Source organism: Typopeltis vanoorti, chromosome 23, assembly GCF_054136105.1.
Source record: "Typopeltis vanoorti isolate ZY-2024b chromosome 23, IOZ_Tvanoo_1.0, whole genome shotgun sequence".
NCBI lineage: Eukaryota > Metazoa > Arthropoda > Arachnida > Uropygi > Thelyphonidae > Typopeltis > Typopeltis vanoorti.
Genome location: NC_143571.1, coordinates 61,233,947 through 61,253,483, shown reverse-complemented (window position 1 = coordinate 61,253,483; position 19,537 = coordinate 61,233,947). Strand labels below are relative to the sequence as shown.

Here is a 19,537-nt window from a genome sequence, read left to right as displayed (position 1 = left end):
GACTTTGGACTGCTGGCTATGGAGAGAGGTTGAAAAAATGTGGATTGCAGAGTTTGGTGGAAGGAAGGAAAGGAGGCGATATGATAGAGACATTAAAGTTAGTGAGAGGATTTTATCGGATTAATCATTCATTAATTCATCAGTGGTTCTAATAGGCACTTTAATTCTTAATGATACTTGTGACATAATGATTAGAAATATATGCACATTTACACAAGAATAATGTTTAATTTGCCAAATATTTCGGTCTGAATATTACAGACCATCTTCAGTGGCTACATAGGAATAGTTTTAAAAAACAAGGTGGAATACGAACAATTGATCATTCATAGAAAACGAGCCACATGATGTCGTATCACTAAGTATTAGAAGAGTAAACATTTTAAAGTCATAATTAAAGATATTAATTCAGAAATTCATATAATAATCTTAAATAACATTAGACTAATATAGGACATTTACATTAAAAAAAAATGAATGTGTTATCCTGATTGAACTTTCTCAAATTTTTGATATAGATATAGATACAGTCATTACGATTCAAGTTAGGATGTTGAAGTAAGGCCTCCACACTTTCTTTAAATAAACATTCAAATTTGTAGTGACATCATTGTAGGAGGAGAGTCTTGGACCAAAGGATATTGTTGCTTGCTTCTAATCCATGCTGAGGTAATCCAGGTTTCTCAGGTTTGTTGTGTTGAATTGATGATTGATGCTCTTGAATTCTTTTTTCTATAGAAAGTTCAGTTTGTCCAAAGTAGGTAAGATTACAGTTGCAAGGAACTTGATACACACCAAGTAGAGACAAGGTTGAGCATTTATCTTTAGATGAAGGAAAATGGGTGGATAATTTGTTAATAGGTGTATAAGTGGCTGTTAAATCATATTTCTTCAGAATTCTTGAAATTGGTTCTGAAATCCCGGAAATGTAAGGAATTGGAACTCAACGTATTGAATCTTTGCTGTTCTGTGTTGGATTGTAAGAATCAAAAAGATGTTGTGTACCCTTTTCAGAGAAACCATTTAGTTTCATGCGATGTTTGATAGTCAAGAGTTCTTTTTGTAATAAATGAGAAGTTTTGGCTCGTTGGATTAAACATTTTATGATTTCTGTTTTTTGACAAGGGTGATGAGCAGATTCTTTGAGAATATAACGACCTGTGAAAGTTGGTTTTCTGTAAACTGTTGTTGTAAGAATACCTGAAGGCGAACGGATGAGAAGGACGTCTAAAAATGATATCTTGTTGTCTTTTTCAATCTCCATGGTAAACTTTATACGAGGATGTAAGAAATTGATACTGATAAAAAAAGGGAGTCTCTGTTGTGAGGCCATACAGCAAAGATGTCATCTATATATCTAACCCAAAAGGATGGTTGAGGGAATATAGATGAGAGCAGGACTTCTAGATGTTCTAAATAAAAGTTGTCAAGAGCTGGAGAGAGTGAACTTCCCATGGCTGTTCTTTAAACTTGATTGTGAAATTTGTTTTGACATAAGAAATATCCAGAGTGCATTACAAAATCAAATAACTTTATAATATCTTGTGGGAAGATGTCAGCAAGTAATTCTAAAGTCTCATTGAGAGGTACATTCATATATAAAGATTCTATATCAAAGATAACTGTGGGAATGGATGACATATAATCATGTATTCCTAAGGAATGTGAACCATAAGATCTGTAGGTTGTAAAGTGATGTTTTTCAATTTATTTAAGAAATAAGAAGAGTTTTTCAAAAAAGAGTGTGAGTTGCCAATGTGTGATTTCAATAATTTAGATAGATATTTGGCTATGCGATAAGTAGGAGAATCATTACAATCCACTATAGGGCAAAGAGGAATATCTGTCTTGTGTATTTTAGGTAAACCATAAAACCTAGGAGGTCTTGCAAAATGAGTTTTTTTTTGTCTTTCAATAGTGTCTACATCCAAACTTATGACCTCATCTAGCAGGGAATTTAATTTCTTCAGTTGTCTGTTGGTTGGATTGTAATTAAGTTTTTGGTATGTTGAGCGATCTTGAAGTAAAAGGGAAAGTTTTCTTCTATAGTTTGAAGAGTCCATAATTATTGTCGCTTTCCTCTTGTCAAATTTAGTAATGATGAGGTGACTGTTGTTTTTTAAGGAATTTATATCTTTCTTTTCAGAAGGAGATATGTTCGAAGGAGGAAGCTTGGCTTTAAGTAGCGAAGAAGCAACTTCTAGATGGAGAGCATTAGCTTTTTCACTTGACAGATGAATGAGGTTCCATTCGATATTAACTAGAAAATCTAGATATGGAAAATCTAGATATTGAGAAACAATAGTCACCTCATCATTACTAAAGCTGACAAGGGGAAAGCGATGTAATTATGGACTCTTCAAACCATAGAAGAAAACTTTCCCTTTTACTTCGAGATCGCTCAACATACCAAAAACTCAATTACGATCCAACCAACAGAGAACTGAAGAAATTAAATTCCCTGCTAGATAAGGTCATAAGTTTGGATGTAGACACTATTGTAAGACAAAAAACTCATTTTGCAAGGCCTCCTAGGTTTTAGGGTCTACCTAAAATTCACAAGATGGATATTCCTCTTCGCCCTATAGTGGATTGTATTGATTCTCCTACTTATCGCATAGCCAAATATCTATCTAAATTATTGAAATCACACATTGGCAACTCACGCTCTTTTTTTGACAAACTCTTCTGATTTCTTAAATAAATTGAAAAACATCACTTTACAACCTACAGATCTTATGGTTATCTTTGATATAGAATCTTTATATATGAATGTAGATACCTACATTCATACAAGGGCTGTTCAATAAGTAATAAGACTAATTTTACTGTTGCGAAACCACTCATCACAATATTAATTTCTGTGGAATAAAGAAATGTTGCTGTCTGTATTAATAAAAGAGGTTGATAGATGGCGCATACGGGCTGATGTGCCAGAGTGTCACATTACTAAATGCAAGCTTGTGTCGGCGCGCCTACGAGCCGCGACCAGTCTTCGAAATGAAAGCGTCCTTGGAACAGCGTTATGTGATTAAATTTTGTGCGGATTTGCAAAAATCGGCATCGGACACTTTTAGCATGATACGCAAAGCTTTCCACGATGAAGCAATGTCGAGGGCAAGTGTTTTTTGCTAGCATAAAACTTTTAAGGAAGGAAGGCAAAATGTGGAAGATCTTGAATGTGAAGAAAGACCTTCAACGTCCATCACAGAGACAGTGATCAACACAGCAGTGATTATCATCAAGGAGGATTGCAGAATTACAGTACACCAGCTGCATGTTGTCCTGAATATTTCTGTGGGAAGTGTTCACTCAATCATGGCTGAACATTTGGGACTGAAACGTGTGTGTGCCTGATGGATTCCCAAACTCCTGACACCAGAGCAAATGTAGCATCGAGTGGATGTGTGCACAGAATGGAAAGAAAGACTGGAACAAGAAGGCGACAACTTCTTAAAATGCATCATTACAGCAGATGAAGCTTGGTTGTATCACTATGACCCTACAATGAATCAACAAAGCAGTGAATGGAAGCATCTGTCTTCACCTACCTCCAAGAAAGCAAAAACTGTAAAATCGGCTGGTAAAATTATGACCATAATGTTTTTTGACTACGAAGGCATTGTTTACCAACATGCTGTAGAACCCGGGAATATTGTAAATGGCTCATACTATGCAGATGTTTTACGGACAATAGTACAGCATGTCAAAAGGAAGTGTCCATTGCTGAAGAATGGCTTCTTATTGCACCACGATAATGCAAGGCCACATATTGCTGGTTGTGTAGTGGACATTTTGCAGAAGAACAACATAGATATCCTAGCACACCCTCCATACAGTCCTGATCTCGCATCGTGCGATTTCTGGCGGTTTCCTCAGCTCAAGAAACCACTAAGAAGCCACCCTTTCAAAAGCAACAAAGCATGTAAAAGCTGTGGAGGCGGTTTTGAAAGACCTCTCAAAAAACGGACTTTCACATGTGTTTAAGAAGTGGACGCAACGTTGGGACAAATGCATCATGTCTCACAGTAGTTACTTCGAAAAAGACCATGTAAATGATGACGATCAAAGGTAATCTGTTTTCTGTATAAATATAGTCATAACTTATTGAACAGCCTCCGTATATAAAGATTATATATGAATATATTCGTATTCGTATATAGAATCTTTATATACCTCTCAAAGAGACTTTAGAATTACTTGCTGACATCTTCCCACAAGATATTATAAAGTTATTTGATTTCTTAATTCACTCTGGATATTTCTTATGTCAAAACAAAATTCACAACCAAAATTAAGGAACAGCCATGGGAAGTCCACTCTCTCCTGCTCTTGCCAACTTTTATTTAGAACATCTAGAAGAAGTCCTGTTCATATCTATATTCCCTCAACCATCCTTTTGGGTTAGATATATAGACGACATCTTTGCTGTATGGCCTCACAACAGAGACTCCCTTTTTAAGCAGTATCAATTCCTTACATCCTTGTATAAAGTTTACCATGGAGATTGAAAAAGACAACAAGATATCATTTTTAGACATCCTTCTCATCCGTTCACCTTCAGGTATTCTTACAACAACAGTTTACAGTAAACCAACTTTCACAGGTCGTTATATTCTCAAAGAATCTGCTCATCATCCTTGTCAAAAAATAGGAATCATAAAAAGTTTAATCCAACGAGCCAAAACTAACTGTTCACCTTCTCATTTATTACAAAAAGAACTTTCGATTATCAAACATCACATGACTAAATGGCTTCTCTGAAAAGAGTACACAACATCTTTTCGATTCTTGCAATCCAACACAGAACAGCAAAGATTCAATACGTCAAGTTCCAATTCCTTACATTTCCGGGATTTCAGAACTAATTTCAAAAATTCTGAAGAAATATGATTTAACAGCCACTTATACACCTATTAACAAATTATCCACCCATTTTCCTTCATCTAAAGATAAATGCTCAACCTTGTCTCTACTTGGTGTGTATCAAGTTCCTTGCAACTGTAATCTTTCCTACTTTGGACAAACTGGACCTTTCTATAGAAAAAAGAATTCAAGAGCATCAATCATCAATTCAACACAACAATCCCGAGAAATCTGGATTACCTCAGCATGGATTAGAAACAAGCTACAACATCTTTTGGTCCAAGACTCTCCTCCTACACAGATGTCACTACAAATTTGAATATTTATTTAAAGAAAGTGTGGAGGCCTTACTTCAACGTCCTAACTTGAATCATAATGACTGTATATCTATATCAAAAATTTGGGAAAGTTCAGTCAGGATAACACATTCATTTTTTTTTAATGTAAATTTCCTGTATTAGTCTAATGTTATTCAAGATTATTACAAGAATTTCTAAATTAATATCTTTAATTATGACTTTAAAATGTGCAGTCTTCTAATACTTTGTGACATGACATCACGTGGCTTATTCTATCTGTGAATGATCAATTGTTTGTATACCACCTTGTTTTTTAAAACTATTCCTATGTAGCTACTGAAGATGGTCTGTAATATTCAGACTGAAATATTTGGCAAATTAAACATTATTCTTGTGTAAATGTGTATATATTTCTAATAGGCACTTTAGCACCCACAACCTTCCAACTATTCTTGAATTTCTTAACTGTAATTTGAGGATAAGGTGATTAGTCCTATGCCTCCGCATGTGTTCATTGGGCCGGTTTGTCTGTTCTGAGTGAAAAACCCCCTACCTCGTATGAGACCAACTAACTCAGTTTTCGTCAAAAGAGACAAAATAAAGATTCCTCACATCACGGACAGGAATCGAACCCAGAATTTTTCTGACCAAAGGGCTTCGTCTATACCGACTGAGCTACGGATTTTATTGGATTAATCCAGATGAGATTATAAAGTAGAAGCCGAGAAAGGAAAAACCAGAGGTCATCCCTGGAAGTTATGCAAGAGTGTGGTGAAGAAGGATGTGAGGAGTAGCTTTTTTATATGCAGATTTGTCAGTGAATGGAACACATTACCAGAATGTGTTGTTAATGCAAGTGTTAAGTATTTTAAGATTTGGTATGAAAAATATGTTGCCAGTTGAATGAACTCCCCATGATGAGTCTGCCAGCTCCATGGAGTGTGCAACAATAAAAATAATCAGGAATTTCCCATAAAGGGGATAACTGAAGATCATCAGATTGGTGTATAAAGGCCTTACAGCTTTTCTTGTATAACCATTCTACAAGGAATCTTTTATGTAAAAGTTTAGTTTTCTTTTGAAGAACACTGTGTTTAGTGTAGATGGCATGTTCTGCTGGATCAGACTGCTCAGGTTCAAAATACTTGATATATGATTTATGTTCTTAATGATGGACAGCTACAGATCTTCTAGCACCTCCCAAAGTAAGACAAACAACAGGAGCAACGGATCTGGTAGAAGCCTGGAAAGATGAGTGGAGAAAGCTTGTTTAGATGAGGAAAGAAAGGTAGTATCATATCTTTCTGATAGGATGAATGGATACAGCAGTATTGAGAGGTCTTAGCAGTATGTTTTCCTTTAACATATGGAAGTGAAATCCAAGAGATATCTTCAGTAGATTAGAGGCTGGTGGCCTAAAGCTGTTTAAGGCTTTCTATATAAGGAAATCATTCAGATCATTGCATTTTTGGTAATGATAGTGTAGTCACTTCTGTCCTCATAGCCTGTTATGTTTTTCCTATTGAGACCTCAGAAAATACCTGAGATTTTTATTTCTACTAAGTGGTGTCATTGTTACTGGCTGTGTTGTACCATTATTCATGTGATTATTTCAATTTTTTCCCACTTACATTAGCAGGAAAATAAATGAGGAAGGCTAGGAGTAATTTTGCACTATAAAATCCTAAATGTTGTGCTTACTTTCCTCAGTTTTACTGAAAATTTTTGAATCTTCTTTTTTAGAAGAAAATATTCTCTATTTATTTTATTCTTTTTTTTTTTTTTTTTGCTAGGTTTTAACATTTGCCAGTTCATTTCATGTTCACATGTTTACAACGGATCATCATTGAGTTCCTAGCAGAATCAAGATGAGAAAAGCCTGTGGCAAATCATCAAAAAGTGTTCAGTGTGTTGTGCAGAAATTCTTGATATCATGAATGCCTAAAGATTGGTTAGCAAAATAAAAATAGAAGAATCAACTTTAGAAGATCAGTCTAGCTTAGTCAAATCATTTGATAATGCCAGACCATATGCTACTAATCACTGAATTTCTAGTCTTACTGGACAGTCATGAACATTCAGCCTATACCTACAAAACTGCCTACCTCATTATGCCAAGCTGTCCTCTTTGTGCACTGTTACATAAGACTGAGAATCATCTCCATTTGCCCTTATCTTTTGCAATTTTTTTTTTATTTCTTTATCTCTCTCATCCAGTCATCTTTCTTTCTTTTTTCTGTCATTCTTTTCCAAGTTAGTTTAGTTCTTCCTCTTTTTCTTTTTTCATTCTTCTGGATACTTGGTCAATCCACTTCCTTCTTCATCTTTTTAATTTTTTGGCGATATTCTTTGCTGCATCGGTATATATAATTCATCATTTGTTATACATTGTGACTGAAATACTTCAAATATTTTATGCAGATATTCTTTGGAAACTATTTAATTTGGCTTCCTATTTCTTTATCAGTTTCCATGTCTATGATTCACATAATACTGATGCCTTCAGATTTCTACTGATGATCTTTAATTCAGTTTTATTTTTTTATTTGAATGATTCACGTATATTATTCAGTTTTTCAAAGGCAGTATTTGCATATGCAAATCTTTATACATTAGCTCCCAGGTACATAACATTCTTAAATCTTCTGTTGGATATCACTCAGGTTTAATTTCTTTGGAAAATGTGTTGTTTAATGTACCAGTTTTTATTTTATTCATATTGATTTGAGTCCAACTTTTTCATCTTTCTTATAAAACACTTTTGCCTTCATCAGAGTTTTTTGATGATATTAAAGCTTTGCTGGTGCAAAATCCAGATTATCCACACTGAAGATCCATTTTGTTCTTCTCTTGTTATACTTGTTACCTTCTTCATAACATAATGAAGTTTACTTTTCATAATTTCTTTTTTAACATAAGTCTCACATTGGGTCAAGTTCCAAAAGAGTGGAAGAAAGGCACGATTGTGCCATTTCATAAAGGAGGTGACAGAATTCAGGCATTAAATTATAGGCCAATCTGTGTGTCAGGTTTTGGGGTTAAAGTTGGAAAGGCTGGTGAGAATCAGAATCCAGAATTGAGTTCTGAAAACAATGGTATTATATTTCATGGACAGCATGGATTAATGTTTTATAATAATGTTTTAGTAATCTTCTTACTTATTACAATCAGGTGACAGCAGCATTGGACATCGGGGATGGATACAGAGTAGTATACTTAGACTTTGTAAAGGCTTTCAGTAGATTACTGCACGAGAAGTTGATAGCGAAACTAGAGTGGATGGGATTGGATATTAGACTAATGCGCTGGATTGGAGATTGGCTGTCTGATAGGTATTATTATTATTATTCAGGCCTCCATGGAGTCAAAAGACTCATCATGGGAGGTCCTTCCTAAGAACATAAAGTCTGTCAAGACTCATCGAGGGGAGGGCACCCCACCTAAAAAACACAAAGTCTATCATACCACTCCTTAAACTCATTGACCGTTCCCACTCTCACCACTCCATCAGACAATGCATTCCACGGTTCAACCACCCTCCATGCAAAGAAACCACTCCTCACCCCTCTTGCTCACAGTTTCCTTTCGTAACTTCCAGGGATGGTCTCTTGTCATCACTCCCTCCTGTTGTTCAACCAAGCAAAAGAACTCCCCAGTGTCAGCCCTGTAACCACATCTCAACAGTTTAAAAGTCTCAAGCATATCACCTGTACTTCTTCTATCCACCAAACTCTGCAGTGCACATTCCCTCAGCCGATCCTCATAACCAAAATTGTACAGTCCTGAAACCATCTTTGTCATCCGCTCTGTACCCTTTCCACAGTTAATTTATCCCCTTCAAATCCTGGGGACCAAATCTGAGAACAATAGTCTAAGTGTGGTCTGATCAGAGACTTATACAACAGAATGATAACCCTATTACACTTTTTTATAAAATCTTTATCAAATAGCTTTATTTTTATCCTCCTACATGTTTCGCCAATCTGTTTCTATTGGCATCCTCAGGGAATACAAATCATTAAGCACAAAATGAAGGTTACAGACTAAGTTATAACCGATGGTTCTAAATCATACAAAAAATTGGTATTGTGCGTGACAATGTGCGTGTCTCGTTAACGTGATTTATTCATGATGACTCATGACGTAATTGTTATGAAAGTTCATTTCTTTGATATTTAATGATCTGATAAAAGTTTTCCAAATTTCTGGTAAAATTAGACCTTGATTCTTGTTTAGGTTTTCAGTTTTACGGACGACTGTAGCTGCTTCTTTAAAGGTTCTTGAATGGTAGTTATCTTCTATGTATGGCATAAGGCTCTTATCCCACTCAATGTGATGGTTAGTAGAGGGAAAGTGGCATGAAAGGCCTGAAATGTCTTGTCTGTTATTTCTGACATATCCTATGTGTTCTTTCTTTCTCGTTTCGAAGCTTCTAGATGTCTGACCTACGTAACTAATACCACATGAGCAAGGAATATTATATACTCCAGAGTATTTGTAGAATGGGTGAGGATCTTTCGGTGATCTTAAAAATTTCCGAATAGTATTGATTGGTTTGAATGCCACTCTGATCTTGTATGGTTTTAAAAGGTTAGCTAATTTTTTGGAAAGGTTGTTGACAAAAGGAATTGTAATTGTACTGATGTATTGGACGTCATCACGTTGTCGATGTGGTATATCAGTAAATAGAATCTTGTTATAGATTCTTTTAGGGTAACCATTTAAAGAAAGTTCTCTGGATATTGTGGTTAATTCCGTTAGTAGGTCATCCTTGTCTGTCGTATACTGTATAGCTCTTTTCTTGAGACTATGGATAATGCTAAGTTTCTGAGCTATGTGATGAGCTGAGTTGAAATGGAGGTAACGTCCAGTATTTGTAGGTTTTCTGTATACAGATAGGTTGATACTATTATTGGATTGTTTCTTTATTAAAATGTCAAGGAATGGCAGTTTTTTATCTTTTTCCATTTCTAATGTGAATTTGATGGTATTGTGGAAACTATTGATTTGGTTGAGGTAATTCATTAGTTCTTCTTTTGTATGATCCCAAATGATAAAGATGTCATCTACATATCTGTACCAAATTTTCGGTTTTGGAAAGATCTGGGTTAAGATTTTTTTCTCTAGATCTTCCATGAATAAGTCAGCACAAGGAGGTGAGAGGGGGCTACCCATAGCTAATTCAGTGAGTTGTTTGTAGATCGTTTCTTGCCAAATGAAATAGTTAGAAGTTAAACAGTGATTGAACAAAGTGGTGATATTTCTTGGGAACAATTTGTCTAAGATGTTGATGACTTCAACCACTGGAATGTTGGTAAACAGAGATGTGATGTATTAAACTGCTACCCCCATTCATTTGCCCATCTATCTAGCTTATTCAAATCCTCTTGCAGGGCTACCACATCTGCACTATTACTAATAATCCTTCCCAGCTTCGCATCATCCGCAAACAACTGAATATCCCCTTGCAATCCACTGGCAGTGTCATTGATATAAAGGTTAAACAGTATAGGTCCTAGTACTGAGCCCTGTGGGACCCCACTTGTAACCCTCTGCCTCCTTGAAACTGCTCCACCATACACAACTCTCTGATACCTATCAGACAGCCAATCCTGAATTCAGTTGACCAATCTGACATCCAGACCCATGTGCTGCAACTTAAATATCAGCTTGTCATGTGGCACCCTGTCAAATGCCTTCACTAAGTCTAAGAAAATTGCAGTATATGCCTTTTCCTCATTTAATGTTCTTGTAACTTTATTATAAAAGGCTAGCATATTGCTAAAACAAGAGCGCCCCTTCAGAAATCCATGTTGACTCTCACAGATAACATTACCCTCATCTGCCCAATGCTGTATACGGTCCCTCACTGCTAAAAAAAAAATACTTCTCCTATCCTTGGCTTCTTAGGTCTGTCAATGCTAGCTTGTTTACTTTCCTGTTTTCACAATAGGGTCATCAATCATGAAGGGCATACCATGGATTTGTTTCTTATTTTCGGTGATTTCCTTCTGCCCATAAGTTGTGTATTGGGGAGTAATATCCCAGAACAGGAAAGCCACTAGAGCTGTTCCTCAGGGATCTGTTTTAGGGCCATTGCTGTTTAACCTGTATGTTAATGATATAGGGGAAGATCTGAATGGGGATATACAGTTGTTCGCAGATGTTGTGGTCCTCTTGTAAGGAATAGACTGAATAAATGGGTACGTGAATGGGGATACCAGTTCAATGTTGCAAAATGTAAAGATTTAAAATTTGGAAAACAAAGATGGGATGGAGAATTTACTCTTGGTGGGGATATATTGTTGGATGTGAAGGAAATAAGAGATCTTGAGGTAATGGTGAATAAAGATCTAAAATTTAGACCACATAGTGCAAAAATTGTGAGGAGAACACAATGCATTCTGGCAATAATTTAGAGGATACTAACTTGTAGAAGTAAGGAGATTCTTGTTCCATTGTATAAGACTCTGATTAGCCTATATATGGATTACTGTGCACAAATTTGGTCACCACGTTTTCAAAAGGATGAAGTGATGTTGAAGAGGGTCTAGCGGTAATTAACCAAAATAGTCTCTGATCTCTGAAATGTTGAATATGAAGAAAGATTGAGACGATGCAGTTTGCAGAGTCTAGTGGATAGGAAGAAGATTGGTGATACATATGATAGAGATGCACAGGTTGATAAGGGATTGTTATAGTAATAATGTTGAAGAGGTTTTTCATAAAATGGTGGGAGATTGGGGCAGAACAAGAGGTCATCCCTGGAAGGCTCTATAAGTAGAGTGTGAGCAAGGTACCTGTGGCATGACTATAAACAACAAATTACATGATAATCACAGTAATTAACTTTAATGAAAAGAAAGTACAGATATTTCGTACTGAAAATAACGGTACATCATCAGTGGATAGAAACAAGCAAATCAAAGAAGCAGGAATACAAGATGCATACAACAATCGGTGGTTTACCAAATAAAAACTGTTGCTGCATGCTAGAAATTAGTATTAATAAATAATATTATTAAAAACTATTTTTGATGGTTACATAAAATGGGAATCTCCCAAACTTTGGGGGGGGGGAGTGAGAGACACGATAGCCCCCAATTCAGATTTGGCTAATGTAAAATTGCTTCACAATTTTCTTTGAAAAGGTAACCATATTTAAACCTGCTAATATGGAGAATACATGTTTCATCCCACTGGATACAGTTTAGTATCAATACTATATTGTGATTGACTAGACTTTTGAGGTTTCACATATTCAATGTAATATTAATGTTCATTAATTCTTTTGTTTAATGTTCATTAAAGTATGTCAGATTACATTAATAAGGTATATAAATGCCAGCTAATGATAGAGGTGGCAGTTTGTCTTTTGTAGATGGCAACAGATGAGAAATTTTGTTGATAGGAAAATATCTGGGAATAAGGTGATACTTCTAAATTCTACCAATCAGTTCAGAGATACCAGAAATATAAGGGATTGGAACCCTGCATTCTGCTGCCTGCAGGGTTCCAATGTTCCAACATCTCAGGATTTGTTGTTTATTTCTCGCATTATTCTCCTCTGATTATCAGGAATTCTATAGCATCTAATAATTATCGATAATATTTATTGGTACTTTCAAAATCTTTGGCAAAATCTATAAAATTTAGAGATTTTGCCAAAAATTTTTATGATTTTTAGAACCTTTGCATAAAAAGATTTATGCAAAGGTTCTAAACTCTATAATCTGCATTTATAATCTTTAAAGTAAAAATGCGATATATAGTACTTCTATCTGATCTGAAACCAACATACTCAGGCTGCCTTAGTATCTTTTCTATTTCATTTTTAATTCTGTTTATCAAAATATTACAAAAAATTTTACAGATAATGATAGTAGGCTAATTCTCCTCTGGTTTACATATTAGTGAGACCTAGAATCAAGAATTAATATTTACAACCAAGATAGAATTCATATCCTAGAGGATATATATGAGTATATCAATCTGAATATAAATGTATAATATTTGTATATATCTATGTATAGAATTTAATTTATTTAAGTATTTCTGATTTTATTCAAAAACAAGTATTATATTTCATACTCTGAATCAGAGGCAGATGTTGAAATTTTTTTTTTTTGCATGGTTAGACTATAAATTAAAGATGCCAAGAAAGTATAGTCTTGGTTTAATCCTTTATCCAAGTGTAAGCAAACATAGTTTGCATGTGAAGTATCTTCATGACTGGGCTACTTGTATATAGAGGTTAATACGAGTAGATAAGGTTAGAGGTTATATACATCTGAAAAGGGGATGCTTTGCATTAGAGGATACTAAGGCAGTTGATGTGAGGTCATTAGCATCTGTATACAGGTAGCCCAGTCATGAAGACACTTTGTGTGCAAACTGTTTGCTTATACTTGGCTAAAAAATTAAACCAAGAATATAATTTCTTGGCATCTTTAATTCATTATATTTCAGCCCTGTATGTTAGTCATCTAGCTTATAGATTGATTTACATTTTTATATTCATTTAAATAAGTAAAAAATTTAAAAGCACTCAGATTCCTGATTCCAAGTAACCTGAGATAATGATGTTGCATATTACCTACAATGTTATAAACATTTTATAGAACAGAAATTAATTATGAGAAATTAAATAAAGGAGTGATTTAAATTGCATGCTTGAGATTTAAGTGAAATAAATAGTTCTTTGTGTTATGTTTGTAACAAAAAGATACGAGTTTTTTTTAAACAAAGTGTTGTATTTAATAGTGAAAATGGTACCTCCATCTCGACCAGATATCACTCGTCTCTCTGATAATTCTGTGATGGTAATGTGGAAAGTTCCACATAACGATGGTCTTCCTATAAATTTCTTCAAAGTACAATACAAGGAAGTTAGTAAGAAAGGTGGTCAGTGGATGACCATTGATGAAGACATAGCAGCACACATTCGTTCATTTTCTGTTACTAATCTGAAGACAGGTAAATATCACACAAATAAAAATTATAAACCGAATTATAGAATTCAGCTTGATATGAATGTTAAATTTTATTTATTATGATGAAATTTGTATTCTATGCAAACACAATGATGTCTTTTTTTTTAAATGATGAATGGGAACATGTACACATATTGCCACTGAATTAGAAACTTTTATTTAATACTGTGTTAGACCTCCTTTAGCCTGAATTACAACACACATTCAGTTTGGCATAGATTCCACAAGGCGTTGGATTGCATCTACAACATACCAGGCATTCACCAGACAGTCCTTTAACTGGCTGAAATTTGACAAAAGAGGACTTTGCTCTGAGATCAGTTTTTATACTATGTCCATACATTCTTGATGGGATTCAGATCCAGGCTTTGTGATGGAGCTATTATCATGCTCACTGAACCACTGCTGAACAATTCTTGTGTGAGGGATAGTTGTTATCCATGAAATAACCATCACCTGCTGAATAAAAAGTCAACATTGCAGGATGGACTTGATCAGCAACAGTGTTCAGATATTCCTTGGATATATCTTGGATATATCTTGGATATTCCACTGTAGATCTGGAGGATGCCTGACTTTCAAGCAATATCAGGGTACCCATTCTGTGCCAACTGAACATGGTCCATACTACGACTCTGCCAGAACCTTGAATTATGTTTACAAGGTAAGCTGGGTTCATTGCCTTATGGTACTCCCACCAAATTCTCTGCCTAATGTCAGTACAAAACAAGGTATACCATAACTTGTTGGATCACATGACTTTTTTCCAGTGTACAGTGAAAGTGTTCCTGATGCCACTGTAGATGAACTTTCCTGTTCTTTGCAGAAATGAGTGGTTTCCGTATAGACATGCAACTTTCAGTACTGATCCTTTTCAATTCTCTGAGCATATTTCGATGAGATATGGGTCGGGAATAGCCTCCATTAAATGCTTTGGTCAGTTGCTGCACACAGGAAGTTCTGTTTGTCCATATAAGCCTTCTTAGATGATGGTGATTTTGTTCCTGCAGACTGTCTTAGATCCACAGTTACCTCTTAGACAAACAATGTGGGTTATTTTTCCACTGGTTAAACATTTGGGATATCTCACTTTTTGAGAAGCCAGTCAGCTCTGCTGTTTCCAAAATCATGGCTCCAGCCAGACAGGCACCTGTAATAAACCCTTTATCGAACTCCAATTGTGATCAAAACTATTGATGATTACTGCCTAGCAATATTCTTAAATAGTTGCCTAGAACACGTGGTGATGCATGTGACCAAATATTTTGCACAATATGCTGTGTAAATGATATAAAAGTATATTTGCATGATGGTTTCTGATTCAGTGGAGATTGTGTGTGTGTGTGTACCCACACACATGCTGTGTGTGGGTATGTTATATATATATATATATATATATACTACTTTGAAAGAAGTCAACAGACATCCACATGGTTAAGGTGCATCATGCCATGTAATGAGTCGCATGTTTGCAGCCAGTATAAATTGGAGGAATATGATGCTCCCAAGTCAGTGCAACTATATCTGGATGAAATGGCTGCAAGAAGGGACCTGACAGAGTTTGAAAGAAATGGTGTTGTTAAATGCTGAATGAGAGAAAATTTAATCCATAAATTTTTCATTCAGATTTAACAAGCAACAATATTCCCGTAGCTAATATTTGTATATTAGAAATTATGAGACTGAGTGTAAATTACCAACAACATTTGTAATTTAAGTAATTTTCTCTATACAGCATGTTATAGTTATTCATTGTAAAGTTTCTAGAAGTTAAAACTATGTGAACTTTGTATAAAATATTTGTGTCATGAAGAGAATAAGATAATCGGATTAAGAAGTGAAGGCCTGAAGCAAAACGTGTGCATCAGAGAGGAATTGAGAGCAGAAGTGTCCGGTCTTTTTCTTTAGGAAGATTCCTAAAGCAGCGACTGGAAGCGAATACAAAACGTAACAATAAACAATAAGAAAATATATAAATTGAGATAAAGAAAATATTACAATGCCGCTTCTTTATCTCGATTTATATATTTTCTTATTGTTTATTATTAGGTTTTCTATTCGCTTGCAGTCGCTGCTTTAATTCTAGGCTGCCATTTAATTTAACAATAGTGATCAAAATAAAGAGTTCAAAGGGATTGCCGTTGGATAGTGCCAATTCCTTTGTTTCATTCCTGGTGCTAATCCCTTTTCGAATTTAGAGAAAATTTATATTATGCTGCGCCACCCTAAATCCTAGACCAGAGAATAACTCAAAACCGGGGAATTCACACTCAGAATAGTACACTATTATATAACTCCTAGATAATTTTGTTAAATACTTAATTCATAAAATAACTAAAATTCCATTGCAGTTGTAGCCACCTTTATGTTTTACCTGCCGCCTTGGTTCAGTTTTTATGAGCGGTGCAATAGGAATAAATTCAGACAAGTCATCGGATTAACACAAAAGAAAGACATTTAATTATCAAATCAAGTAATTTACAGGTACTATCAAATACTGGCATAGAATCACAACTATCTTGAGAATAAGCTTAAGTAATTAAATGATGTAACCTCTCTCTTAACATTTTATAACATAAATCTAGATTTGAGCTTCAATTGGTGGCTAAACATTCACTCAGTAATCAGCATTCCTAAAGATAATTGAAATAACAGACTGAGAACACTTTATCATAAAAACATATTCTTACACAATCCTTTTACCTAGAACATGAGGTTTCCCTTTCTCACTTTGCATAAGCCCTAGAGTCTTTTCGTTAACGGAACATGAATAACTTAAAGTTCTTTGCATGAACAATGATAATCCCTTTTAGCACAATTACATAACAGAGCAAAAGTTTACTTTACCAGGGACTGTGGAATTACTTGGCCTTCTCTGCAGTTGTCTCAGTAGACCTCCGTCTCACTATGCTCCTATTTGATGTCATCTAAAAGAATCGAAGTGGTAGAACAAGCTGGTTTCCGAGGAAACTATTCAACAATAGACCAAATTTTCACATTGTACCAACTAGCAGAGCTCAGCTGGGAAGACCATAAAGAACTATATTGTTGTTTTGTGGACTTTAAACAAGCTTTCGATAACATCAACAGAGAAATCCTTCTTAAAATTCTACTAGAAAAAGCAATAGACAAATATATAATACAGTTTCTGATAAAATATTACCCTAAGACAAATGCAATAATTAAAAAGGACACACTCACAACAGAACCCATAGAGATCCAAAAAGGAGTAATGTAAGGATGCCCATTGTCCCCATGCCTATTCAACTTATATCTAGAAGAAGTTGTAAAGAAGGCAATAGACAATGAGCCTGGAATCAATGTCAGTGGTTTAAATATAAATCAAATATGCAGATGATCTCGTCCTTCTTGCAAGAACCACAAATGAACTACAAAAGTTGATCAACAAGCTAAATGAAACCTGTAAAACATATGACATGACAATAAATATACAAAAGACAAAAGTGATGAAAATAGGGAGGAATGGAACTATCATCTCAGCCATCCTAAATGGAGAACAAATAGAACAAGTAGACAACTTCATATACCTTGGATCAAAACTAACAGAAACAATAGATGAACTTAAAACAATCAAACACAGAATAGTGATAGGATGGACCACCATGAGAAAATTACAGAAAATCTGGAAAACAAACAAGATATCTAAGCGAGCCAAAATCAAATTATATGAAGCAATAATTATACCCACAGTCATCTATGGAGCAGAAGCGTGGACAGTTAAAAAAAAGAGAGGAGAAAAAACTGCTGGCATTTGAAATGAAATGCTTAAGAAAAAGAAATAGAACTAGTTGGATAGAAAAGAAAACAAACATCACAGTCAGACAAGAACTATTGTATAAAAAGACAATAATAGAAAAAATTAGAGAGCAACAACTGAGATGGTTTGGACACACTGTATGCATGGAAGCAGACAGACTTTCTAACGTCCTAATCAATACTTTTCCAACTGAAAAAAGAAGACCCGGAAGACCAAGAATTACCTGGCTGAAATTAATAAAGACCATCTCGGGATGCAGAACATATAAGAAACTTTTTTGAACAGCAAGGAATAGAGAAGACTGGAAGATCCTGCCCAAGAGAAGACTCAACCTGTCTTAGACGGAAGAGAAGAAGAAGAAGAAAAGAATTGACCGGTGGTCTCGGACACGACTCGTCTCCTTTGAAGTAAATAACTCTGTTTCGCTGCTATCGGGTCAAGTGGTTCGGCATGACTTGTCGATCTGCGCTGTGCCTTCTGCAGGATCGGGATCAGTGCTCGCTGAAGTATGGCTTGACCAATGGGCTACCTAGAGACATCTCCATGTACTCCTATGACATCCGAGGGATTTCCCGAACTTGATGACCAGTCGAACGAAGGAAAAAAAAAAAGCCACGAGTGGGCGCTGCTATGCTCTATATATCACTGGCACAATGTTTACCTTCCTACGTCATGTTCTTTCTCCTCTGCTCATGGCACTTCACTTCTCCCTTGTACCTAGTGCTGCTGTCTCCCCTAGCGGGCTCCGCAGGAAACTTCCGCTCGCAATTCCTCTCTGATACACGTGTTTTGCTTCAGGCCTTCACTTCTTAATTCGATTTATTATTCTCTTCATAACACAAATATTTTATACAAAGTTCACATAGTTTTAATTTCTAGAAACTTTACAATGAATAACTATAACATGTTGTATAGAGAAAATTACTTAAATTACAAATGTTGTTGGTAACTTAAAACCAGTCTCATATTTTCTGATATGCAAATATTAGCTCTGGGATGTTGTTGCTTGTTAAATCAGAATGAAAAATTTATGGATTAAATTTTCTCTCATTCACAGTTTAACAGTGTGATAGGATGTCACATTACAGGCCTATCTGTTCTGCAAATTGTTGACAAATTGGGTCATCCCAGGTCAACAATCAGTGATATCATGCTGAGATGAAAGCACAGAGATTCAACTGCAAGTACTCTCTACAGTGGACTACTCACCAAACATGACTGTAGAGTGCTGAGAAGGATAATATGTAAAAACCGCCATTTTTTAGCCCACATATTGAATTCGGAGTTTCAGGCATTCAATGGAACACAAATGTGCACACAAACATTCAGAACTAAGGCTCACAACATGGTTTTTCATGGTAGTACCACAATATGCAAGCCTCACGTTATCTGACCCAACATGCAGCATCATCTTTAATGGGACATGGAGACTTGGAAATGTTCGTCGCTCCATAACGAATCATGCTACATTCTCTATTAAGTAGATGGGTGTGGGCATAACAGATACCCAGTGAATGTCTCTTACAAGTGTGTAACCCCATCTATGAAATTTGGAGATAGCAGTGTGATAGTATAGTAGTGTTTTTCTTGGTTTGGCCTCA

General features: G+C 35.4%; 1 protein-coding gene across 2 annotated transcripts in view; it reads left to right on the top strand.

The window, feature by feature from the left end:
• The window catches only part of LOC150093900 (interference hedgehog-like), a 247,420-nt gene that overhangs the window by 152,873 nt on the left and 75,010 nt on the right, over nt 1-19,537 (top strand). For both annotated transcript variants that reach the window (XM_090412904.1, XM_090412903.1), the window contains exon 12: nt 13,929-14,141. In XM_090412904.1, coding sequence (XP_090269030.1) covers nt 13,929-14,141 — 213 coding nt within the window. The remainder of the gene's footprint in view (nt 1-13,928; nt 14,142-19,537) is intronic.